General features: G+C 43.1%; 1 protein-coding gene across 1 annotated transcript; it reads left to right on the forward strand.

Annotated features, from left to right (window-relative positions):
- Positions 1–6,177: 6,177 nt before the first annotated feature.
- Positions 6,178–27,120, forward strand: COG7 (component of oligomeric golgi complex 7). Its single transcript, XM_078856586.1, has 18 exons — positions 6,178–6,317; positions 7,472–7,978; positions 8,643–8,791; positions 9,190–9,306; positions 10,022–10,190; positions 10,672–10,754; positions 11,315–11,440; positions 12,608–12,806; positions 13,050–13,177; positions 14,060–14,214; positions 16,620–16,736; positions 17,086–17,151; positions 18,320–18,506; positions 19,876–20,016; positions 21,110–21,193; positions 21,878–21,992; positions 23,819–23,962; positions 25,899–27,120. The coding sequence occupies exons 2-18, from the start codon at positions 7,813–7,815 to the stop codon at positions 26,063–26,065; spliced, it is 2,313 nt and encodes a 770-aa protein (XP_078712712.1). The 5' UTR covers positions 6,178–6,317; positions 7,472–7,812; the 3' UTR covers positions 26,066–27,120.
- The last annotated feature ends 638 nt before the right edge of the window (positions 27,121–27,758 follow it).

The following is a 27,758-nucleotide window of genomic DNA, read 5'->3' on the forward strand; positions in this document are numbered from 1 at the left end:
CTACTGACCCCTCCTGTTTACTCCTATGCTGATATAATCTTTCCAAATTTAGCCCTTAATGGTATTACAGGAAGGAAGCGGATTGTCCCGAAGATTAGTTTGGCAGTCTCGCCTGTTTAATGTCAAATAAGTGTATTGGTTAAGAAGCCAAGCTTTCTGACGCAGTGGACGACAGTCGAAAACAACTTGTATTCCCACCGTGTTTTTAAAGCACCTTTTAAATGTAATATATTAGACAAACGATATGATGAGGCTGCATTACCAGTGGTGCTCAAACACCACAGTTGGCTAATTTCGCGCCACGGTTGAGTCAATATAGATTTTCACGACTGGCTACGTACGGTGCGAACAGAAGTACAACATACATACAAACTCTCAACACATTTGTCAATAACACTGCCAGATGTGCTATGAAGGACCATTACCCGAAACGTTACCTATGACTTACTAAGACATTGTTATTGACGAATGTGAGGTTTTTTTTCTGTCTGATATGCATCTTTGTGTTAGGGGAGCCATGGCGCAGTGGTTCGCACACTGCACTTGGAACCCGGTGACCTATAATTACGTGGGTATTTGAACGAGTAAGTCATAGTGGGGGCCTGGTGGCGCAGTGGTTAGTAGCGCACCACAATATGAACCAAATACTGTAAAGAGAGACCCGATATACAATATTTGGCCGGGGTTTTCACCAAGTGCAACCTGCTGATCAACTATATTTTGGTGTACTCATTTATGTTGCTCTGTGGATAGAAATGTTCGAGATTTAAGAAACTTGCCTATTGCAAGTGCCGTTTCTGGAGAACCAATGGGCAACCTCTGGCATTGCTTTGTATACAAATAAAAATAGATAGAATACATTGCTTTTGAGCAGAGAATACGAACGTCAAATGTAGCTACGTTATCCATATTTAATAATCCAACCAGAATAAGCCTGCTACCCCTGCCTTGGGCAGCACTCACCACAGAGGGAAGGTACTGTTCCTAGGCTGGCGAGGTCCACGATGTCATGCTGCCATTTGTGGCAAGCGAAAGGCGTGGGTTTGTGGGCTGGTGAAGGAGAAGAAAATGTTGGCTGGAGATAACTCTGGAGCTGCTGTGGGTGTTATTGTTTTGTGTGGGTGTGGAAATTATTCACAGATACCAACAACTCGTACAACACAGCATAATAATAGTTTAGTAAGATCGGTATATGTGGCATTCATATCACGCAATACTATCACGCAGGCATTATGTTTCAAAAACATAGTTTAAAATACTTTCACATTAAGAGGTGATTTTACGGTGTGTAATCCAAATTGAGTAATTTGTAGGATTCGTTTTTCAAATTTGGACTGTGATGTCGACATACGATGGCCTCCTCTCTTCAAAATTAATTACTGGATTTTTAACGTCCACTGTAAAGCAGATGGCACATATCTTTGCGGTTAACACTACACCAAGCAAAGTGCAGAGAACGTGCTATCGCTAGGCAATGTCACTGTTCCAAAGACAGCAAAAATAAATGTAATAGCAGCATAGAAGAGTAGAGTAAAATATCCTCGAGGACTCTGAAGAGCTCTCGCATAGGCCCTTCTGACAGCAGTGGCATGAGCAAGCATTTTCAGGGCTGCACCTTTACCCTTTTCACGGAGCCATAAGAGGATCCAGACTTATCAGGGACGCAAGGCCTGGACTTGTGTACAAAGAGGTGATCAGAGAGCGGCTTTGATTGCCTAATCGGTGTGTACACTGTTCACCCTTTGTCAGGAGTCATTTCCAAGCACTGCTGCGCCCGTCAGAAGCAGGCACATAAACGAGTTCCCTTCCCTGGCAAACGCCCGCGTAACTTCACATCACGAAAAAGGCATCACATGACTAGTTGTCATATCTGACGAAGCTATTGGGTTGTGTTCTTTTTCTTATCAATCATAAAATAGAACTTAGAACTGTGAACGTCAGGTTAATAAGTTCAAAAGGAGGGGTTGTTGGCATGATGACTGAGAAATTAGGTGGCATGAAGGCAAGTGTACATTGTGTAGCTGAGGCAGAGGGCATGCAAGGTGTTGAGTTGAAAGTGATACTATTGCATAAGCAATTTACTGTGGGATAAGCAACCGAACAAATGTATAGGAACTCAAGAGTGGATGCTCTATGCAGAGACTGGCCACCACCATAGGAAAGTTAATGTTTTTTAATCAGAGGCCCAGGACTGCCAATGGAAAAGAGCACCATCGCATAATCGTTTGAGCGTGGCAACACTTTGATATTTGACTTGATTTAATGTTTATGGACAAATGTTGGATATCACTACAAAGCACATGATTTAGGAGTTAATGTTTATTGAAGGTTTCTGTTGCCATTCCAAGAGTGAGGCCAGAGGGATATATGTTTACAAAGACTTGCAAATTATACAATTACGGTAAGTTTTTTTAGCATCTAACTACCAAATTGCATGGCAGTCTGCCTTACATCTATGCTTTTGCTAAAAAATCACGTTTACATATTTAGTGTAAAGAACTTTTTTGTACAGTTTTTTTTTACCATAATTCGCGTGTGTTCATGCAAACTGAACTTGGAGAAAGGTGCAGTACTGTGTTTCTGTGTTGTGCTGAAACTAGCCAGGCCTGCCCATCTGCACCACGTTAGTGATTGTCTCACCACAAATATAACTAAAACTACGTGATATCTGAGGCCACTTTTATCTCTATATGTGAACCTTCATGCCCTCCCACCATTTCCAATGCAGCACTCAAGTGTTTTTTTTTGCCTATCTTCCACCCTGAAATACATCCTTGCTGCTGTGAACAGTACAATAGAAACATTTCATCTTTGGAGATTTCCAAACTGAACAGCAGTCGACCTTTTACAGTATATGTAGCGGCCTTACCCTGAATGCTTTGATTTTCTCCCACGTGTATGTATTTATGTTAAACTTCTTTCGCATGCCGAAATGCTCATGGAATTGGCAAAAAAAACAATGCGTATCCCTCCTGAGTCTTGGGACTCAATCAGATCTTCTTGGGGAAATAAAGTGAAATAGTATCACTTTATTGGATGCCGGGATGGTTTAGTGATTATGCGCAAAATAATTTATTTTTCACATTTGCACTGCGAGAATAATCTAATTCAATTTAGGATGCAGTACTGTCTGCTTTGTGACTTAGCGCTTTCGTGACTGCAGGAATTCATATGATTTGGGTCTTTCGGTAAAGTCACGTAGATAGGTTCAAAGAAAATAACAAAAACTACGACGTTTCGATCGCAACACAAGCGGTCGTAGTTTTTGTTATTTTCTTTGAACCTATCAACGTGACTTTACCGAAAGACCCAAAGAATGTCTGCTTTGTATTTTATTTCTAACCACTAGCATGTGTAGTGACTGACTCAGAGACACGAAGAGTAGGAGGCACTCTGTTTATTAACGGTCTTAACAGTTCACACACTTAGCAACTACGCTTCCCAGTCAGGACAGCTGGCAGACTGCCTGACTCACGACGCCGAGACGGTGAAGACGCAGACGGCGGTGAAGACCCCAGCAGCAGCAGCACGACGAGGGTCCCCCCCCCCTACGCCACACGACGACAGCCCCGAGGTCCCCTCCCGGGGCCCCTCTTATACTGCCAGCGTGGCCTGGCCGGCCACGCCCCCCTTCTGGAACCTACCAGCAGGTTCTCGATCTGCCCCTTTCGTAACCTTTCCCCTACATCCCGCTGTCTGGTCTATCACGTGACCTACTGTCAGTCAGGGCTGCTGTAGTTGCAGATCCCCTCTCTACCAGCAACCAGCGCTATGCTGCTAAGCAGAGGTGTGGACTCGAGTCATGTGACTTGGACTCGAGTCAGACTCGAGTCATGAATTTGATGACTTGCGACTCGACTTGGACTTGCATAACAATGACTTTGTCCCACCTATGAGATGTGGACTCGAGTCATGTGACTTGGACTCGAGTCAGACTCGAGTCATGAATTTGATGACTTGCGACTCGACTTGGACTTGCATAACAATGACTTTGTCCCACCTCTGCTGCTAAGTGATCGATTCTATGTCACTCCACATGTATCAGGAACAAACTCGGCTTATCATACCTTCAGCGTTGATGAGAACAGATGGCTCAAAGTCAACAGGGGCTGGACTGACCTCTGCCACGGATATGTGGAGTTTTCACTCCTGGTTCAGGGCTGACAAAGATGATAAACACTGCCCCATTTAAAAGTGGAGATATTTTGACTCGTCATTTTAGGTACGACCAAAATAAATTGTGGAACTCGAAGGGCTGCTATGCATCTATCACGACTCATTAGGTTGCACAAGAAGGGTTGCGATGACCTTTCCACCGCGCATTCAAACATTATAATAACATAACGAAGAAGCGTCAACCGACAGAGGGGACACAAGTCCTAGAGGGCATCCACTGAGAATATAAAGCAATGAATGTAGCTTATGTCCAGGCATTAGATGGATTCATACTTTTTGGTTTTTTTGGTAAAAGCACGTAGGTAATGTTTTAAAATAATTATATTTTTTTACCTACGTGACTTTACCGAAAAAAACAAAGAGTATGAATCCTTGCAGTCACGAAAACTTCAAATCTAGAATTAGATGGATTGTTGTATTGAATGATCGTGGCATTTGTGATGGCTTTGGGAGGCGTGTATATATCAATAAATAGATCATCTTCTTGGTTCTTTCGGTAAAGTCACGTAGAATGAAAATAATAAAATAATAAAAAATAAAACATAATAAAATAATTCTCACGACGTTTCGGCCACAACGCAAGCAGCCGTCCTCAGGTGGAGAACAGGTCTGTCGAGAAGACATAGTCTGAATACCGAAAGAACCAAGAAGATGAATCCCTGCAGTCACGAAAGCTTTAAATCGAAAAATAGATCATGGTTGTGATGATCGAGGGAACTTAATACTGAATGCAAATCTTCTTGGTTCTTTCGGTAAAGTCACGTAGAAGGGAAGTAATAAAATAATAAAAATTACTTCCCTTCTACGTGATATTACCGAAAGAACCAAGAAGACGAATCCCTGCAGTCACGAAAGCTTTAAATCGAAATTGAATGCAAATCGTTTGATGTCACACGTAAACAGCAAAGTTAACGCTACCATGGGCCTGAGATCAAATGGAACAGACGGCATTGTTTCCACATACTGGACTGACTCTGGCACTCTGCTTGCTCGTATACGCTCCAGTTAGCCACGTGTTGGTGATTAGGAGCGGAATGCCTTTGCAGGTACATCTCATTGATGTGGTGTGGAATGTTCTACCGCCCCGAACTCAGAACCACGAAGCAACCTTTGATGAGCATATTTCGCCACCGCGTGGCTGAATATAAACACTGCAGCATATATAATGCAAGTCACATGCAACCGCATCTCCAGACGTATCACGAAAAGAAAACAACATGTGATCTATATGCGTCTCATACCTGCCTATTTTATGACAGACCAATTCAGATCTTATTGGTCACCCCATTCCTTTATAAATATCAACGTTCATCTTACAAAGTCCCATCACAAGGGAGAAACACACATTTTTTTGCCCGTATTGAAACGGCTGTACGCCGTATGGACCTGAAAACGCATGAATACGGGTAAACCGTATGGGTTCACAGCTATGGGATATGAAGTCTTGACTTGTACAATGGCACAGTCTCAATTGCACGAAGCTCAAGTGGATGAGAATTCCAGACAATGGGAGCCGAAGCCGAGAAGGAGCGATCACCCATGGAACAAAGGTTGACTGGGCTTTGGAAGGAGGAGGCCCTTATATTGCTGGATTTGTGGAGAAATCCTCCAACTGTCCGCCTGATGATGCTCGTTGTAATTACTACCGAAACGTCGGACTCAGATTGTAAATGTTGTGGATTTGCTCTCCAACACACCGATGTTGTAGTGCTGTTACAAGTAACGGATTGGCACGTTCTGTTTACGTGACAAAAACCTTACTAAATCGGCTGTGTCGGGTGGTGGCGGGTTTAACGACACACATTTATATTGACGCGATCTCACAACCCCCACCCCCTAGAGTTAAGGAGTCGTCACACTGGACACGAAATCCTCCACGCGGCCACGCGTTCAAATTTGAAGCCCAAGAATCGCGCCCAGGTGCGTGACGTCACGTGGCGCACGCGCACAGGTGCGTAACGTCACGCGGCGCACGCGTCCAGGTGCGTGACGTCACGTGGCGCACGCGCGCGGCGTGACGTCACGCGGCGTCTTCCACGTCGCTCAGCAGGGTTTGTCCCGAGGCCCCGCGCCGTGGCCGCTGTCGTCAAACTTGTAACAACAACAACGCGCAAAGGGATAAAAAAAAAGCCACTGAGCAGGTAAATAAGGCGCGTCGCTTCTCTCTGTGCACCGTGCGCGCTGCGTTGCGTGCGTTTTATCAAAGGAAGGCGCTCGCGGAGCTGCGTGAAGGGGTCGGGCGGCCCTCTGTTGTCTACGGAGCCTCGGTCTCGCCTGGATGGACTGCCCCGGCGGTGTGGGGCCTAGCGACTCCCCATCGGCAGGGGGCAGACACTCTGTGCGGCGTCTGCGTGCGAATAGACCTAATTGCGTCAGATCTCGGAAGCTAAGCAGGTTTATTATATAGCACGGTTGGTATTTTGACGGGAGACTGGGAATTCCAGGTGTCGTTGGCTTGGACCGCGAAATGGCCGGGAGAAGATGGCAATGCAGCGGTTGATTCTTGAATCTACGCTGAGTTGTGAATGGTTATTTTTATTCCGAACTTGCCCCGAATTTCTTCCTTGTCAAGTCAAACACGTATGAGGAATTGGCCAAACATCCCCAATGAAAGACACTCGTGAAACAGTATTGAGACAGAGAAGACGTCAATAAATATTCTACTATAAAGAGCAGTGTTGTTCAGGAATCGATTAAAGCAGTGTTCGTCACTGGCGGCACCTGGTGGCATTTAGTGCAGCCCCATCATGCTGTCAAACCAAAAGGGTTCAAATATGTGGCGGCCAACACACTAATTAGTAATTAATGTCTCATCGGCGAAAGTGGCCTCCCTATGAAAATTAGTGAAGAACACTGGATTAAAGTAAATATGCATTTGTACTGTCAACCATCGCTTGGCAATACCGTCATTGATAATTTAATCATTGGAAGTGTCGTCTTCCCTTGCCTCTTTGTACTGTTCATACTGAATTGTCTCGACTTTTAAGCCTCGTCCTTTGGGCGACGTTATTAATATTACAGAGTACTGCAAATATTGATATATGTTTGAAGGTGTGTTTGCCACTCTATTCCTTAAAGGCTCGTTCATGTTACATTCAAAAGAAGGTATTACACTGTAAAGTGCAAATTCCAACTGTTAAATCTGTCCTTTTTGCTCTCAAGAATATGCGATGTGTGAAATATGTATTTGCCTTTTATATATTCTTTCTGTTAAACCCTGTGTATTAAAGTTTTTAGTTGCATTTGTAATATATGGTCATTCATATAAATTTGTGAATGCATTCATTTTTTTCAGAAATAAAGTATCAAACCCAAGTGCCAAAGTAAAGATTCACCTCAAAGACACATTCCAATGCAGTTTCTGCCATGAAGACATACTTTTGTTGTGGATACTCTACAAAGAAATGTAATGGTAAATAGAATAGTCCACACATTCATGTTCCTTCATAAGTGAACCAAAACGCAATTGCATTCCTATATTTACAAGCCAGGATCGTGCACTACATTCATCGTTTTGCCTCGGTGCCAGTGAAAATGTTAACACCATCGCAGAGCTCGTCCGCTGGACCAGTCATGTGATTCGCCATCCTTGGAAGTGGGAAGAAAGCAAACGTGAAAAGCAGTGTGCTTGCGAAAATGGATTTTTCCAAGTTTCTGGAGGAGGACTTTGATGTGAAGGACTGGGTGAATGGGGCCTTCAAGGCTGCACAGAAGGAGGCTCCTGGCAAGGTGGACGGTCATGCGTCCACACTTGTCATGAAGTTACAGCTCTTTATACAGGAGGTCAACAATTCTATTGAAGGTATTTGTTGCATGCTGAGGTCCGAGTGTAATTTTTACAAACCCTTTAAGTGCATGCATATAATATGCAACCTTTGCATTAGTAACAGAGTCAGAATCAGAGGGTGATGAGTTCAAACCTCACTGAAGTGGTTGACCCGGCCTATCATCCCTGTTAGGTCGGAAAATAAGTACTACTTAATGGGCAGTCAAAGTTTTGTTATGGAGATAACTTTTCCTCACCATTTGTGGAATTTGCATCACTTGCTTAGGACTAACAAAGTTGAGAATCATCCATTCAGTATTGATAGACATTTTAACTTAGAAATTAAGTTGAATAGAATTTATTTTGAACTGCAGTGTTAGGTAAAAAAAAAGTGCAATATAAGTGTGATTTATTATTAATAGTATGATGCATTGAACTACTGTCTTGGATTATCTATTACCCTATAGAAAACCATAATGGTACTCTAAAGATGAGTAGCTGCAGGCAGTTTACAGAATGCCACAGCACTTAAATAATTCGTGAATGTTTTGTGACTGAAATTATAGCTATTGTACTTTTATTCCTACAGAATGTGTTCGTTTCCATTTTATCTCCGTAAAAAATAGTCGTAATTTTGCTTCCGTTAAAAGTTGCATTATGAATGGTGCTTCAAATCAAGAATGGTGTACTTCTGTTGCAGACATCAGTCAGCAGGCCCTACAAAACCTTCCGCGTGTGCTCAAGGATGTGGAGGCCGTGCGGCAGGAGGCCACATTTCTGAAGGAGCAGATGGCTCTGGTGAAAGAGGATATCCGCAAAGTGGAGCAGGACACGGCTCAGTCCATGCAGGTCTAACCATGCGTCTCTTCTACCGTTACGTGTCATACATAGTCATAAACCATATTGCATCCAGTGCTAGATGAAGGCCTGTCCCATCCATCGCCATTGATCATGGACCTGCAACGCAACAATACAGCTATCACCTGCATATTAACTGTATTCAGCGCTCCATCTCCGTGGTGGTTGTCTCTGGCAAAAGTTCCCTCCTCTTTGGCTGCCGCTCCGTCCTTGGTCTCAACCAGCAGTCATCATCTGTTTTAGCAGCAGTCATCTGTTTTAGCAGCGTGTCCTACCAAAATTCATCTACTTTCATTCACGGTCATTGCACTGCTTCTAACTTGTGTATGCTTTTTTTTACTGACTAATTATGAAAAGTAAAGTACTCATGTGTGTTTGTGGTTGTCAAGGTTCTCGTGGAAATTGACAAGGTGAAGTCACGGATGCAAGCTGCGGCAGAGGCCCTGCAGGAGGCTGACAAGTGGACCACGCTGAGTGCCGAGATTGAGGACGTTTATAAAACGCAGGTACGCTCCTGCAGTTGTAATTATGCCTCGTGTTTGTGTGAGTTATGCCACATTGGTGTTAGAACGTAGACTGGTTCTTGACAAGGAAATGCAAATGCAATACAGTTTGAATTATTATTATACCATCTGAATACGACTGCATCTCAGCATGGTATACAGAAACCATGAACCTATTTATTTTTAGAGAGAGACAACCAAAGGAAAATATTGAACCTGGACATTAAGAGGGGTAGGGAGCCGACGGCACAGATTGCTGGGGGAAATTGATTCTGGACTATAGGGGCAGTAGAGGATAAATTAGTGACCTCACATGGCGAAGGTTGACTTGGGGCTTTGAAAGAAGGCTTTGATTTCTGGAGCGGAGACTGCGTGGGAGCACAGTGAGATGCGAGTGGAGAGGTTGCAGAGAGCATGGGGAGTGGAATAGAGTGAGTGGAGAAAAGAGAGGCTGGAGAATTTTGAATTTCTACAACTGGCTCAGGACCGCCAGCAGAGATGATCAACACTCGGCACACGTTTGAGTGGGAAGACAATTTGACTGGCTTTCTTGTATAATAACACTTCACAAAATGTTTTAAAGCTCCCCTTTCAGACTATCACAGTCTGTTGGGTTTAATGAGATGTCATTACTCTAGTGTCGTGCGATTGGTCGACGAGTTTGATGAGTTGTATTTTACGTGTGTTATTTGCGTTTGATTTCATTTGGACCATGCAGGATGTACAATTGATTGCCGGGAAGCTGACAGGCTTGCAGAGTAGCCTGGCCATGCTCGTGGACACCCCCAACTACTCTGAGAAGTGTGTGCACCTGGAGTCTCTCAAAAATCGCCTGGAAGCGCTGGCCAGCCCACATATTGTAACCGCCTTCACTTCTCAGTCTGTAGGTAAGTTTCATAGGCAGTGGATAAAAGAAATGCTTCTTTATGAACACTCACGAGGAAAATTGCTACTTGGTCCTAACTATGACCAATTGGAGATATTCATAATCAACAGCCATAGGCAATCCACTGCTGTTTGAAGGCCTCTCCAAGCTGCTGCCATCTTTCATGACTCTGCAATATAATCATCCATCGAGCACCTGCACACAATCTGATTTTTTGTCTCTCCATCTCCTTGGTCAATATCCTCCTAGATTTCTTCGATCTGTTCCTTGGCTGCATACAATGAACAAGGGGTTTTATATGGAGACACCTTTGTTATAGGAATGTGGGATTTCCACTCCTACTTTAGGGCTGCCAAATAAATTGTCAATAATAGTTTTTCCACAGAAGCACTTTGAAAACAAAGTTGAATTCTAGAGATGGAATCAAATATTTCAAACTAGGAAGCCTAATTCGAGTTTTTTTTATCTTTTCTTTCCTCCAGAACAATCGCACATGTTTGTGAATGTGTTTGGGGATATCGATCGGATGCCGCAGCTCCTCGCCTATTACTACAAGTGTCACAAAGTAAGAGCAAGATCATGAGCATTCATTAAACAATTTGGTTAATTTATCCAGTGCATATGTACCTTTCCATATCCAGAGTAAAAATGTGTTTAAAATCCATAATGAGGCTGACTCATGTTGTTGTGAATATGAAGTGATTGGTTGCAAATTAATATAATACCTGCAGTTGATTGTGTACTGTATTTGAAAGTTAAATGTACAGAGCTATCAGTTCACTTAAGTGTGAAATATATTCTGAAAAGCTACTTAGCTGTTATAATTAATGTTTTTCATGCACATTTATGCTCGATACGCAACTTTTTTAGCATTATACCATTAATTCACCTCTTGTGGGCACTGCAAAAGTGAGCAAACTGTGAGAATGGGGGGAACTGGAACAAATGTTGTATGCTGAGAAAAAGCAATACAGTGCGTTTCTGGGTTGGGGTAGTGCCCTGTGTCATTTCCACAAGTTTGACGAGCAGATGGTTGTTAAAGGGTCGGGCAGAATTCGTAACCTTTTGTTCCACATGTTCAAGCTTGGTGCAGTTGTCAGTGTGATGCTGTCTTGTTGGCAACAGAACCAGCTGGTGTCTGGTGCCTGGAAGGATCTGACCCAGAGTGACATGGAGCCGGCACAACAGCTGCAAGAGTTCTTTGATGTCCTGCTGAGCACATGGCATTCCCAGGTTCAGTGGTGCAGCCAGGTGAGTGCATTTTAATTGCGGGTGCTGGAAAAAGTTTTGATGAAATCTGTGACACGAGTCCAACCTATGAATGTCATTTTCAAAAACTAAGTTTTTACTTCAGGATTAAGATCCATCATCATTTGTCACTATAGAGTGACGTTGGGTAAAGTGTTTACATAACATACGGTGTTAATGTGGAAGTCAACCCATGAGCATTGTCATCATATGGATAGTTCACAATGGTGTAATTTTTCTTACAATGGCTTATGACACATCTTCATACAGACCTGAATGCCACATAGTACCCCCACTCCAACATACTGAGATAAAAACCACACAGGGCATCGTCAAGTTATTTGTTTCACCAGGTGAGAACTCAAGAGACCAGAATAGTCTAATTTGCCAGAGTGACCTGGGTCACGAAAAAGACCAAAGCAAACAAAGTACAGCAATGACGCAAAGAGTAATAGGAACAACGGCAACTGTGTTCATGTTACAATTCGAATAAAATTACAGAAACATTAAAATTATATAGGGTGACTCTTGTACTAACAAGTAAACAGACAAGGATGTATGTTGTGTAGTGTCACAATTCATGAATTATAGTGGCAACCAAATTCAATGGCCAAGCAGAAGACAACATTAGTGGTCGTGTGTTGACTGTACACCAGTGGGATCTAGCAGAAGGAAGGAAGTAAATGCAAGGTTTGATGGCATCAACAACATTGCTCATTATGAATGTAGATCTTAAATTTGTAATTCAACCGATTGTTTACATCGCAAAATGTATTTGGTTTTCTTGAGTCAGTGATGCTAATATATTGCAAAAAATGTGCGATGCAGGTAGCATATACGTTTAAAATGTAACTGTAAACTGCTGTACATGGTATTGTTGGGCATGTGTTTAAAGCACAAAATCACACAGAGTGGGTCGCTGTGTGGTGCAAATTCCACATTTTCTGCATACAAAGGCCACTCTTGATTTCCCAGTAAGTGGTACTTGCATAAAAACCCTGCTTGGAAGGTAATGGCTCAAATCGACCTCCCACCGGGATTTGAACTCACAGACCTTCCTGTCACGCGTTGAGCACTCTGACCACAGATGTGCTCGGGCTGACAATCTGAAGTAGGACACTTGAAAAATGTGGAAGTGACCCATGGTGCCTCGTGATGCCTTTCCCCCAGGTGTTCCGGAAGCCTTACGAGGTGGTGACGATCCTGCTGATCCAGACGCTGGGAGCAACCGTACCCTCGATCCCAGAGCGTGTGCGAGCCACCGTTGACGCGGCCCCTGCTGAAGCCAGGCTCTGTGTGCTGCTGGAGCTTTACGAGATCACCGTACACTTCGCCCGGGGACTCGAGGCAGCTATGGTGCCTCACTTGGGTAATGATGCAACCACAATTGGCCCAATGTGTCGTTAACCCACCACCACCCGATAAAGCCAATTAGTAAGGTTTGTCATGTAAACAAAACGTGCCATTTAGTTACTACTTCAGCACACCGTTGTGTTGGAGAGTAAACACACGACATTTACAACGCTTACAATCGTAATTGGCTGTGTCTGGTGGTGGTGGGTTAATAACATTTATATTTACGCAATCTAACCCAAAAAAACCTCTTTTGCAGATGAGATGAACCTCTTGAAGCTGGGAGAGCTGGTGGAGGCCGTTTACAAGCCATACCAGCAGTACCAACTGGACTACGGAGATCTGGAGGAGCACAACCTGCTCATTCAGCTCAGTGCCGTCCCATTGGTGCGTATTGCATTCGACCGGTGTCATCCTTTGAGGTTGATTTTAGAATTGAAAACCAAAATAGGATTATCATTCTGATATTACTGGAAAAAATACTTGTGAGGGTAAGCATGTACATGTACAGACCCTTTTGTCTTTCTCGGGTGTCCTCATCCAGTGCGGGGTCATGAGGGTCATCTTGCCATAATTTACCACGTTGTCAGTGCAGTTTGGTGGAAATGGGGAGCATAGAGGTAAGAAATACAAGGTCTGAGTAAAGCTATGGACTTTGCTGTACTGTTCTTTGGTTCTTTTCGGTTAAGTCACGTCTAAAAATAAAATAATACATTAAAATAACATATTACGACGTTTCGATTGCAACACAAGCAATCATCATCAGGTATAAAAGAAATAGCAACAAAAATCTAACTAGAAAACTATAGACAGACATACAAGCAGACAGACATCACAACGGCACACAGAGAGAGGACACAAATCGGCACAAAGAGAGGGGTCGTTTCTGTGACGGTCCCTTAAATATAGAGAGGGGGGGGCGGGTACAGAGAGAGGGAGGGGGCAGAGAGAATTAGCATATCAATGAGTGTACGGCAACGTACTGCTGTTGCAAGTAAGATTTGCTGTACTGCCCTGTGCTGCTCACCACGTAGCCCTACATACCTTGGAGAACCCGTTTGTGCCAGGTGGACACCCATCCAAGCACAATCCAGGCATATCCAGACTAAGTTTCCAACCTATGGCAAGATTCAAGTGCATTCCGGTTGATTTGCTTTTCGGCCAGATTTTGTTGAATGATTTTAATGTGAAGACTTTGGTCAGGACTTGGTCACGTGGTTGTTTTCACTGGTGTAATTGGATGTTTGCGATGGATATTATCACGGACAGGAGCGAGGAGACCTCATCGACTGCGTGCAGGAGATGAGCCAATCGGTGAACAAGCTTTTTTCTCTGGCCTCTTCCTCGGCCGAGCGGTGCATCAAGCTTACGGATGGGCTTGGTGTTTGCGGGCTTCTCCGGGCTCTCAGGGCACTCTTTTCCAAGTAAGGATCTTCTTCTTCTTCTTCCCATTCAGCCCGTTTATGGCGACCGTTGTTGTCCACAAGCTCCCGGCAACAGTCCTCCTTTGTTTGCGATAATTGTGAGATACCATCTATTGCTGAAGTTTCCATATCATTCCTCTCCATTCTAGTGTGGCCTCTTATAATGATTATAATTTTCTCAGTCGTCCTCTGCGTGTGCGTTACACATCCAAGCGGGAATGTGGTGCACTGAAGGCCATGCATAGGCAAGTAAACAAAACAGTAACAACTATAATTCATAAGGTGCTAAATCACGTAACCAAATGTCTCGGAATGCCGCAATGGATTATGGCAATGGTTGCCATATAAGTTTTGTTTGGTAATACATATCAGTTGTCCAAAATTTGGACAAATCTGATCGCATGACTACAAAAGATTGTTGTGTGCATTCTAGAAAAATCGTTGTTCATCACACTTTTCGTTGGCTGGACACAACTCCATAACTCTATGCCATTGCTAATAGTAAACGTGTTGCAGGGTAGCAGTTGGTGATGATGACTGCCAAAAAGTTGCCCTCAAGGATGCAGAGTTACTACTGTCGACACACTGCCACATAGTGAATGTTTATATTAGGTAATTAACGATGGATGCATACATTCATCTATTAAAATTGGTCGTTGCACCTGTGATATATGCATCAAATTTGGTGCTTAAGAATCAATTATGTACAATTTACGCAAATTGTGCACTCAGTATGAACCTACATTTAGGGTAACGGAGTACATGAGACAGAACAGCATAAATCATGTTGTTAAATAAGACGAAACAGTAATTTCTTGGATCATGACCCTAAATCATAACAATTCCTCAATCTCTGCGTAGGTAAATAATTTCATGCCAAACATTCAGGCAACTGGGCCAACGCAGTCCTTTATATATGGTTACGTCGATATTGGTTTACAATACAAAAAGCTAGTCACTTTAATCAATTACATTATCTAAAAAAATTCTGTTTTGAGTCCATTTTATTTGTATTTTTTTAAATTTACAATCAAAAGCCTGTTCGTTATTTTATTACATTCATACAATATGTAGTAGTTTTTTTTTTTCTATAAACGTTTCAAATTATGTATATTTTGTTCAGCCTTTTATTTTTAATGTATGATGAAAGAAAACTATGTTGACTTGGTAACAACTTTTCACGGTTGCTCAAGTGTGTTTTTTTTTGTCTACTTCATGTTGTGCAGTGGCTCATTAAACAACTTAAAAATGTGACAACTAAAACAACAGGCAGCTGAAAATTAACCGTTCACTTTTGTCTTTATTTAGCATAGTTGCTTTGTTTATCATAACGTATCAATTGGTTTAATTAAAGTTTAACACGTAGGCTTGCGCGACCAATATTATTCATAATAAACGTTTTTGGGTTGGTAAAAAAGGTGTCAGTTTTGTTGCCAGATAAAAGGGTAAAAAACAACTATCATATTTTTCTACTGGCAAATGAGGTTCCAATGGTGTATTTGGGTTAGATCGCGTTATTTATAAATGTGTCGTAATCCTCCACCCCCCCCCCCCCCCGACATGGCCAATCAGCAAAAAAGTGTCACGTTGACAAAAGACAAATAGTTCACTACTTTAGCCCACCGGTGTGTTTAAGCATGAAACCACAACATTTACAATTTTTGAGTACGACGTTTCGCTGGTAATTGCATCCAGCATCATTGGGAAATTCGCCAGAATGGTGAGGCTCTGCTCTTGCTCCCGATCTTAAATAGAGCAGCAGCAGCAGCAGGGTGACGTCATCATTTAACTCATCATGGTTTTAATTAATAAAATATATCACATTAAAATAGTACCATTCGCCTCTTGTCATGAGATGAAGAAAAGTTAATTTGGAACGTTCACAAAGAGCATGGGAGCATCACACCGTGTCAGAAATTACTTTGAAAGATGACTCGATGATGTCACCTATGATGTCACTTACCAGCCTCTAATTATAGGACACTAGATGATGTATCTTTGTGCGCCTGGAAGATATTGATAATTGAAAAAAAATGTAGGTCCCACAGCAGCAATAAGCCGAACTAGGTGAAAAGTTTAATGTTGTGTCTTTTTGTGCAATTATTAATAACCGGGCTGAGATGAACTTGCTACACTTGATAACCCAGTTTAACCACAGGTGGATGAGGCGTGGATTGAAACTCAAGATTTCAGTGCTGTCACTTCACTACCGACACAGTCCTTAGTCTCCCCCCCCCCACCATAAAGCCACCAGACCACCTCATTGTGTTGTTATTATTTACTCCTGTGGTTGAAGACGAAGACGCAATGTTTGCTGTGATGATGTTAATCAGCTGGGGAGAGAGAATTGCTCATTGACATTATCTCCCAGGCATTAACAATAATATGACGGGGCTTGTGTGTAGGTATGTGTCGGATTTTTCCGGCACGCTACAGTCCATCCGGAAGAAATGTCGTTTAAATGAGCAGGTGATTGGAGCTCAATTCCAAGAGGATTGGACAGCCTTTCAAAACTCCATACGGTGAGCCCTTCCCGCAGCCTCAGCTAATTATTTTAGACATGCCTCTGAATGTGTTTGTGGAGCCATTTTGACTGCCACTTGCAAGGAATACTGCGCTGTATTTTTTATATTTTCTGACTACTTTGAGCTCACACAATTTCAGTGCAGCTGCCTAACCTATGTATTACATAGTTATTGCTTTTTTAGTGTTTTCATTAGTGTTTTGTACTCCTAAATAATATAGAGATGTGATTGGTTGTAGTTTTCATGGAATGTTGAGGCTTATGTATCACAATAACCACAAACGGTTATAAATAAGTTATATACGACATTTTAAAAACCGGTATTTTTATATTATGCTGACTTCCAGAATCATAGCAACGTGTGGAGAGCTGCTGAGGCAGTGTGCCGATCATGAGCAACAGCTCGTCAGCAAGTGAGTGACTGTTTTGCAGCACATTACATTGGTCTAACCCCCAGATATTACGTGCTTTACAGAGACCATCTTTCCCTCACCTCCGATTAGCACGGTTGGCTATTTATGGTACGAAAAAAGTTGAACATACATACACTTTGAGAACCTTGATTGCACGCTACATGGCTGATAGTCACTGCATGTATTCCAATTAAATCAATATACATCATTAGTATAAAAAAAATCTATCAACAAAGTAGAAGTGAGCTGTAAGCACCCCCTGTGGGAGTAAGACCAGATGTTCTTCTATCCAAAGTTTGCTTGTTTTCTGAGTTTCCCTGTTGCTACCACATCCCACCAATGTTATGTAATTATGTGCTGCTTATTTCAGAAATATGCTCATATAATATGTATTTATATCCAGCTTACACTGTAAAGCTATTGTAGACGCATGAGCATGTAGGATTGAATGTCTAGTAAATACGCAAACGTCTGATTGCACTGCCAACACAATTCTACGTTGGTTTAGGTGATGATATCGTGCACGACTTTGTGATTGCGTGATAAGCGTAAGACTTGTGCCAAGCCATTCAAGTAGTTTCCTAAAAAAATTGTCATTCGCTTGTTGAACAGTTGACTAGTCCATCTCATGAAATAATATGCATTATTTTGGTAGAATAATGACTCAAGTGGTAATATCATACGTGGGTTTGTGATTGCACGAGAGACATAAGATTGCGGGTTCACTCCCTTATTTTCATAAATAGTAATTTCTTTATTCTTAGGTTTTTCGGTAAAGTCACCTAGGTAAAAAAATATTTTCATAAATATTTTCATAAATAGTAATTTCTTTATTCTACCTAGGTAAAAAAATAAAATTGCTTGCCGAACAGTGAAGCTTTTATGTTTCGATTTAAAGCTTTCGTGACTGCAGGGATTCATATTCTTGCTTCTTTCGGGTAAAGTCACGTAGAAGGGAAATAATAAAATAATAAAAATACAACAATAAAATTCTCACGACGTTTGCTTGTGTTGTGGCCGGAACGTCGTGAGAATTTTATCATGTTTAATTTTTATTAATTTATTCTTTCCCTTCTACGTGACTTTACTGAAAGAACTAAGAATATGAACGGTGAAGCGTCCGCCTCGTGAGTTATAAACACGCATGCTGCGTTGCGTTCTTCGGTAGAATCATGACGATGGCTGGCAAGTACTTGTCGGAGAGCTACAGCCCTTGCAGCCTCGCAAGTCTGGCGGAGAGCAGCCCCATGGAGCGCAGGCCCAGCGGCAAGAACCCATGGCAGGACTACAACTACCTCGTCCGTGGCAGCTCCCCCGACTACGCCCGCCTCATGGAGCTGCTCTTCACCCTGAAGGTGCCAGGCAGCCGCGGCATCGCACCGGGCGTGGATCCCGTCAGCGGGCTCGCGCCCATGAGTTTTTACCGCAGATTTCGTTTCAAATGTTTGAGGTGAGATGCCGAGGCATTTAAGCGACGCCGCATGAATGCATATGGTCTTTCCTTTACTGCTGGATGAGGGTCTCCTAACACTTGTGCAGGTCATGGGAGTTATTTGACCATCTGTGAAAAAAAAGCTTCATAGCTCATTGGATTTCTCCGGAATAAATAAATATTTTGATAATTCGCCACGCTTGTCAGTGCGGATTCAAAAAGGTGTGACGCGTGGATGGGGGAGCATAGAATGATGTGGATTGTTGTGCACGGTCCTCTGCTGCTCGCACCGCAGCCTATAACACTTATTAGCCCATGCAAGCACTATTCAGAACCAATCCTGCTTAACTTAAGATAATTTACGATTGGGAGCTTTCAAAACTGTTTTGGCTGAATTACGTGATTATCCCATCGCAGGAGAATTGCGGTTGGGTGATGGGTGAAAAAGTGCAGTGGTTTTTTTTGCACTTGTGTCCTTTTGCAGTCACAATGTTTAATAGCGCAATTCTGCGCTCACTATCTTATCTCAAAATAATGTATATAGCGCCTTATCCAAGGCACTTTACACAGTATTAAAAATAGTACATATGAATGTGATGGTGGAGATGAGGCTAATGAAATATGAGAGGAAGCAATGGGGCAAATCTGTGATGTGTGAATTCTGTGAAAGCGAAATTGATGACAGTAAATGATGATGAATATGTTAAATGAATGGGGAATGAGTGAAAGCCATATGATATGAAGAGGGACAGTAACATTGGCGATTTTGAGGGGGAGATTAAGGAGTCATGGGGTGAGCTATAGAAAATAAGTGCATTTTTAGTGCGGAGCAGAAACTACTGAGCGTAGGTGACTGGTTAATGTGGATGGGAAGTTTGTTCCAGCATGTCTAAGGCACTGGCTCAAAGCAATGCAGCATTGGTTTATTTTTATTGGGGGAAAAAAAGTAATTTAAACACACGCAAATAAATACATTATCTTCATTTCTCCATGACTTCATTCGCATTACTTTTTCTTTTGGCCTCCTTCATTCCGTTCCAAACGACAAACGAAACTCGACCTGCATTAATTTAAATGAAAATCGAGTGTCTCCCTATATGTCCGCAATATCTTGGTTGCTTCGACTGTCACCGTGACATGCAGCGTTCGTTTCTCGCGTATCCCGTCTCACCTGGCATTTTTTTGACGTGCAAAAAACCTGATACACCGCTGAGCACACGTGCATAAAAGAACTGGCTCGGTGGTTTCGTCTTACCACGGGCGTGCGTGTCCGTTTGGCATCGTCATTGCAGGAGAAGGGCGCGGGGGGCAGTAACCTGCTGGTGGAGTGCAAGACGGCCCTGTCGCGCCTCAACCAGCAGGCTCACCAGCTGGCCTTCGACGCCGTCTTCCTGTGCATCCAGCAGCAGCTGAGCTTGGTGCCACGCATGGAGGTTCTGCGATTCCCCTTTTTTGAATGGAATTGTCTGTTGCGTTGTAAAGTCATGAATTAAATGTTTTCATCAAACAAATTATGTGACCGCAGAAGCACAATTGGGAGGTGGTGGTGGGGGTGGAAAACTACAAATTGAAATATAGAAAGCTATTATTTCTTCAGTAAAAATGCCTCCATTGGAAAACAGACCTTTTCTGTCATTGGGCTCTAATCTGGTAAATGTAACCCGTTGGTTAATGTGACCATTAAGTGTGTCATCTGCATTTTTGATCCTGAGCCAATGATAAACATTCCACAGTCCTGTGGTAGGGGCCAGTCTTTCCTTAAAGGAGCACTACGTCTTTTTGTTTCAATTATTTTAAAGATGGGCAACTAACCATGCAATGATGTGTTTAGGAAACTAAATACTGCCTGCAAGAGAGGCATATTTGGTGATGGCTTTTAAGTTATATTCCTGCAGTCACGAAAGTTTAAATGCTTTTAAGTTCTTTGTCATCAGAAATGTCTTTCTTTTATATGATGCACCTGGTATCGAGAAAAAAACAAGTAAAACACTTTTTCATACCTCTGACCAGATTAGCCCCATTTAATCTGATCTCGTCATATCTCAGAAGCTAAACTGGATAGTGCTTGAATGCATGACAATTCTGCATTAAAGCAGGTATTTTAGACTGCTGCAGGGCTACCTTGTCAGTAGAGGGCAGTGGAGCAAAATCCATATTTCTACTGGACTATGCCCGTTAGTCTGTGCTCATCTCAGAAGCTAAGCTTAGCCTGGGTAGTGCTTGACTGCATGACGACCATACATAAAACAGGTTTTGTAGACTGCTGCAGGGCTACGTTGTCAGCAAGGAGCAGTGGAGCAATATCCATATTTCTACTGGACAATGCACGTTAGTCTTTGCTCCCTGCCTTCACTAACCCACGGTGAATGGCCAGCATGGTAAATTACGGCCAAATAACCCCCGTGACCAGCTTGGCATGGAGGGGCCCTCATCCAGCAGTGTAGTGACCAAAGGGCCGGTACGTGTATGGCAGATGGCTGAGGTTTGTCCGGGAGCCTGTATTAACGGGGAATGTTTTCTACACAGATATGGAGCAGCGGCTCGGGAGCAGAAGTGCTTACAGATGACCTGCCAACATTCGGCTTGTCACCCTTTGAATACATAACCAATGTAAGTTTTATTCATAAGACATCCATACCAATCTCTGCTGTTGGTATGCATAAAGTAGTTGAATTTAATTATTCATATATATTGAGACAATTTTTTTGCACGTCCAAGCCATATTAATCATCCTTAGTAAAGTTTCGGAAATCTGAGTGTCTCTTCTTTAAAGGCACATTTGGGCATTGGGCAGTGCTTCTCAGTGGTTCGGAGCTGGGAGTAAAAATCATACATTGCTATGTGGCAGACCATTCTCTCCATTGGACTCCCACTGCTGACTTCCCCCGAGAGACGATGGGCCAAATTAACACCCGACCAAGAGTAATTTTTTTTGCGACTTTCTGCGTGTGAACGAGGATTTATTAACATAACTGTAAGGAAAGGAGCGCGTCTTGAGAGGCTGGCTACCGAGGATATGGAGCGATGAAATCGGCTCGTGTGCAAATGCCCGGTGGATTATTAAATTGTAGGATGGGATTGGGGAGGCCTTCAGCCAGTAGTGGTTTGACAAACGGGCTGCATGTATACAAGTGATTGGACGAGCGGGTGAATGCGTTCTGTTAAGATGAGAGAACCGACGGTGTCTTAACGACTGATCACTGCTCTTGAGGTGCTGCCCATCCTTATTGAACCATCCCATTGAAAGTGAAGCTGTAAATCCCATCTGAGGTGACGAATGTGCATCACTTGCAGATTGGGCAGTACATCATGTCCCTGCCTCTCCACCTGGAGCCCTTCGTGACGCAGGAAGACCCAGCACTGGAGCTCGCGCTGCGCACAGGGAAGCTGCCCTTCCCTCCAGAGCAGGGCAAGTGTCACAGAGATACTCGGCAGGCATTGTACTTAGCTCACGCACATTCCTTGCCACGCTACATTACGCTTAACCGGTCGTGCCACGTACAAAACTTTTTGTCAATCCACTGTTCAATGAGTGCCTGCACCACGCCGTGTGGGCCGTGGGTTTTTCTTTTACCATATTTCACCTCGCTGGTAAGTGTAGCTTTGTGAACTTGGGTAGTGTAGAGGTCTCGTAGTACATCGATGGATTTTTCTGCACTGTCCTCTGCTGCTCACCATATAGACCACAGATGGTCCATGCCATGTCAGGACCTATACAAACCATGTATTATTGGACATGTGTGTCACTAGTAACACAAGTGTATTATAATGTCCACGAATAATCTTGGTGCTGTGTATTTAAAGTATTTTAGATTATGGATATTGAATGCTTATTGTGTTGCATTGTACATTTGTATTGTAATTGGTAGTTGTGCTTATGTGTGGGCATTTGGTTCAAATGTTAATCCACTATGCATGAAATTTGAAATATGATGCCATGTAAAGTGGAGTAAAAATATGAGTGTGTTAAAGGTAAACAGTACAGTAAAACCTTGGATTGCGAGCATAATTCGTTCCGGAAACGTGTTTGTAATCCAAAGCACTCGTATATCATTTGTGATCACGTGACGCTCGGCAGACAAAGCGTATTGTACATTTGTATTGTAATTGGTACTACTCGTATTGCAAGACCTCGCTCGTTTATTCAAATTCATATTTATTTAAAAAATTAGCTCGTCTTGCAAAACACTCGCAGACCAAGTTACTCGCAATCCAAGGTTTTACTGTATTCATATTTTCAGATTGGTCAGGTAGCATTGCAGTTGTTCATTTCTGTAAACATCTGCACACTCAAACAAGAAATTAGGCGGCACTTATCTCCATCGGGTGCCCTGAACGAGTGGTGGGAAATTCCATATCCCTATGACAAGGAGATCACTCAACGCAAAGGACGACTTTTTAATGTATTGAACCCAGATGTATGTTTGACTTAATTCAGCCCCCGACCTCTTACTTGACTCGTAATCTTGAGTGAAGTCACTGTAACCTTTGTGTCACCTGGTCATGTAGATAGATCAGAGGACCACTGCTCAAAGCATTCACGCCTTCTGTGTTTTCTTTTCCTATTTGTATGTATGTATGTATGTTGAACTTCTTTCGCACTGTACATAGCCAACAGTGCTAATCGTAGGTGCAGGAAATTTAAGGGAATGCCAGTGAATTGAAGTCATTGTTGAGTTTTTTTGGGGTGGAGGTTTTGTGCTTGAATCTCTGTGAGAGTATGTTGTGGAAGGCCAGCAAAACTGAGACATGTTTGGGGATTTTCACAGAGAGTTTGAGGAGGCGGCGGGGGTTGGGAGGGAGCTAAATCCTCGTTTCACCCTTAAACAAAATGGAATACGGTACTTGGCGTTAATAACCCACAGCTGTGCTGCCGCGCCAACCCTTGTGCAAATTTGCGTGTGTTTTTGTTGTTTGTATTGGGAATGCGCTGCGCATGCGGGAGAAGAAGCAAGCCATCCTTGGTGGCTGGCTCTGCAGCCTGTGTTGGCACGGGCTGTGCTTTGACGCACAGATGCATTGCATTACAGCATTCCAAATCTCTAATGTTTTCTGCATTCCTGAAAATGACATAGTTTTTTTGTAAAGGGTTTATACACACACACTGAACGTTTACAATTCTCCATTTTCCCTCTCCTGCGGAATTGTATAATGAGTGCCGAGTCCCCCGACTGTTGTGGCGGAGACGGCTGCCAGGCTGGGCCGTGTTGAACATGTGCTGCCCGTGTTGTACAGGCGAGGAGTCCCAGGAGCTGGACAACATGGCCGACTACTGGCTGGGTTCAGTGGCCCGAGCCACAATGCATATGTACGGAGAGATGATCCTGCAGATCAACCTGCTGTCCCCTCACTCCACCAAGCAGCTCGTCACCGACATAGGCAAGCGACTCGCGGCAGAAGCATGGTTCACAAGCTTGATCCTTGTAAAAGTATGGGTTTGCTGCGATCTTACGATAATCCTTTACGGAATTGATTGTCGATTTTTTTAGAAAACCAAGTTTTTATGATTATTATTATATAAAGGTATGAAAATGACATTCGACTTCAATTAATTGTTGGCATCGGTTGAATCGATTGGCGTGCCCCGTTCAAACCGCACGGTGCATTCCAATGCGATTGGTCGAGTGGCAGCGATCGTAAGGCATCGGCGTTGGGTCTCTAGGGTCAACGATCGGTACGTTCAATTGTTTTTTTGCTTGTTTATCATCGATAACAGCGAAAAAATGCAATTAACCCGACGGTGGGAAAACGAGCAGCTTCTGCGGGGAAGTGGTCGGAAGACGTTTTCCTTGCTCGAATGGGCATGGCGAGGTGCTCACCACCACCATTGGCACCTTCCCACAATGTCATTGACTCACCAGAAAATGGTTGAAACTGGTAGTAAATTGTGTGTCATGATGTGTGAAGACGGTTATTTGCAGCCATGTTTTAATGACCCTTTATGCACTCTGTTAAATCAAATGAGCAAGAATATGTATAAATGCTAAACTCAATACCTAGGATATCAGTAAAAATAAACACTGCAGTAATTGAAAAACTTCATCGTAATTTCAGGATGCGTATTACATTTTTATGAACTAAAATTGGCCTCATTGACTGAGTTTCTCCCTTAGATAAAGCATACTTTCGACAAAAATCAAGGTCATGGAAAATCTATGCAAGTAACATTAAATGCAAATGTAAAGCTTGTATCCTGGGATATTACATCGTCCACTTTTAGTAGTCGGATTATTTTCCAGGCAATACTTGGATTTTGGTGATCGATTAACCGTCAGAAGACTGCAAATTCAAGTCTTCTTTAGTGATGTACACAGTCTTTTAAAATGAATGCCACCATCGTGGGAATTCATCAGTGGTTGTGCTATGGAGAGACTGGCCCCCAATTGTGGTTGTAACAGCTGTGGCGTATATAAGCATCGGGGGCAAATTTAGACCAGTGCGTGGGAACAAAAAACTACGACGTTTCAATCGCAACACAAGCGTTTGTCATCAGGTGTCGAATGCTTGTGTTGCGATCGAAACGTCGTAGTTTTTTTGGTATTTTTTGTTATTTTCTTTTAACCTATCTACGTGACTTTACCGAAAGACCCAATAATATGAATTCCTGCAGTCACGAAAGCTTTAAGTCAAGATTTGTTGGCAGGAATGATCAGCTGTTTACATTTGACATAAATAGATTTACATTCAAATTTAAGTGACCCTAGCCATACCCACGTAGATAGTTCTACGTGGTTCTTTCGGTTAAGTCACGTGACTTTATCGAAAGAACCAAGAATATTAATTTCTGCAGTCACGAAAGTTTAAGTCTGAGGGGTGGTAATTTCACATTTCCTATGTGGATTCCAGTCTCTTGCAAATGAGCCCCATGCTCACTTGAGCAGGAAGTTACTTTGCTTTTCTTCTTGTGTATTCTCTACATACAAGGAAATGTTCTCCCTTGTGTAGGTCAGTCCGTCCGTCACTTGAGTTGTTTTTGAGTCGATTGAGTCAGGCTCGTTCTGGCCGGAAGGAACCAGGGGCTTAGTGTATCGATGATGAGCCCCAAACAAACCTTTTATTTCTCATCTGTCTTCCCTCTCCTCTCTAATTTGCTTCGTTGAGATTTAGCAATGATTTGATAAAACAAATACATTTGGAGGTAACAGATGGGGGGACCAATGCTGTCCTTTGGGGTGTGTGGGTGGGTAGGGAATTACATTGAGAAATGTCTGGTTGAAGTACATTTAGTAAATCTGCACAAGTGTCATCACAATGCATAAATGCAACGCTTCTAATCCACCGACGCTCCCTCTCCCGCCTGCCCAATCCCCTGCAGACTACTTGGTGAACGTGATGGATGCCATCGGACTGCAGCCGTCGCGAGCCTTGCAGCAAATCCTGACGCTGCTGAAGGCCCGCGCCGAAGATTTCCGGCAGGCCGCCAAGTCTGTCCCTCGCCGCATGGCCAGCTCCGTGGCCGCCATGAGGGCCATTGACTACTGAACCTGGGGCAACGGCTCTGTGGCCCGCGGTGTTGATTAGCCGGTGGCCCGCAGCAAAGAGGGAACACATCTTTTTTCAGAGTGAACATTTCCCACAATAATATGGAAATTACGTTTTTTAAGCAGGGTAGGATATGTCATGGAGCGCAGTGTCGGGGATTCCAAATGGGATTGTGAGCAACCTCTGATGTGCATCGCGAGAGGGAGTTGTTAGAATTGTGCATGTACAGCCCTTTAGCCAATCCACTCCTAGATGAGAGCCCCGCCCCCTCCCGATGCTGTATGGATCGTGGGAATTATTTGACTATGGCTATTGGTTGGCGTAGGCGTGGAGCATGACCATGGAAGCAGTACAGTTCAATTTATTTTCCGTGCTGCCCTCTGCTGCCCACAACCCCGAAGCCTATAACACCTGTTAAGCGCTATCCAGGCTCCAGCCTGCTTCGCTTCCAAGATCTGATGAGACAGGTTGCATTCTTGGTGATTTAGTCATTAGTGTTGTGAGGATAGGTATACCAAATTTGTAGGTAACGGTCCTAGAGTCTGATCAAAGTTCGATCTGTAATTTTAAAGTTGTCTTTTGAGAGCAACTAATGTTCCAAATGTGTACAAAGTGCAATTATTGTGTGAGAAAAGCGAATTTTTTGGTTGTTGGTAACATAAGTACATTTTTAGTACAATATTCTCAACGTTACCTAAAAATCACCATAATGCAGTATACTGCATGCTGTATGTACACACGTAACTTTATGAAGTATTAAATAATATAATCTGTACGCTTATGGAAACGCCCCAGTGAAATGTGGAGAAGATAGATCGGAAGCTTGGCGTGTAGTTATTTCTAAAATTCCGCTTGGGAAACTTGAGCTGGCGCATGGCAAAACATGAAGAAAATTACTGTTGTATATTTCAAATGATGGGTTTGACAAAACTAATCGGTGCAGGAACCAATTAAATTGGTTGATGTGGTAACACAGTTTGGTCTGGGGCACATGTTGAACTTGTATTTTTGTACAGCGGTTAAGCAGATTGAATACATTTGGTTTGCAAAGACAACTGATAAAACACATGACTGGCGTGGTTTTTTTTCAGTGACCCTTTAAATAATGAGTAGTTTGGCATTGTTTCTGCTATTGCCTGTGAGGGCATTGCCAAGGCAGGAAGGCACCTGAGCAAAGTCATTATTTTAAAGTGGGCAATGCACCCCACCAGCAAAAAGCTGTTAGGCAGGTTGCCCAACTTCATGTTCAGCACAACGTGTCTGTTGTAAACAGCAACAGTTGATGTGTGGATCAAATTCGTAGCGTCTCGACGCTCAAAACAACCATGGAATGGTATTCATTTCTCTTCTGCGCCAGTGGAGAAATTCCACACCTTACGGTCGGGTGCAGTTTCTCTGTATAATAGCCATTGTTGACCTATCACAAATTGCTACTTATTTAACGACCCTGGGGGTATGATGAGCCGAATCATCCCTTAGCTGGGAATTTAACTTGTGCCCTTGCGATTGCAAGTTCTGTCGAACTGAGCCGATTAGCCAATTTAAATTAAGTAATTGGCAGCTCAAATTGTGGTCGACTACTTGAGCATCCTGAAAATGAGAATGCAGGAAACCCCCATACAGGCCACGCCTAGCGTGACGCAGATCATCACCTCGTCCAGGGCACACGTGGGAAGAGGGGGTGAGACTTGTT

This window comes from Lampetra fluviatilis, chromosome 5, assembly GCF_964198595.1.
Source record: "Lampetra fluviatilis chromosome 5, kcLamFluv1.1, whole genome shotgun sequence".
NCBI lineage: Eukaryota > Metazoa > Chordata > Hyperoartia > Petromyzontiformes > Petromyzontidae > Lampetra > Lampetra fluviatilis.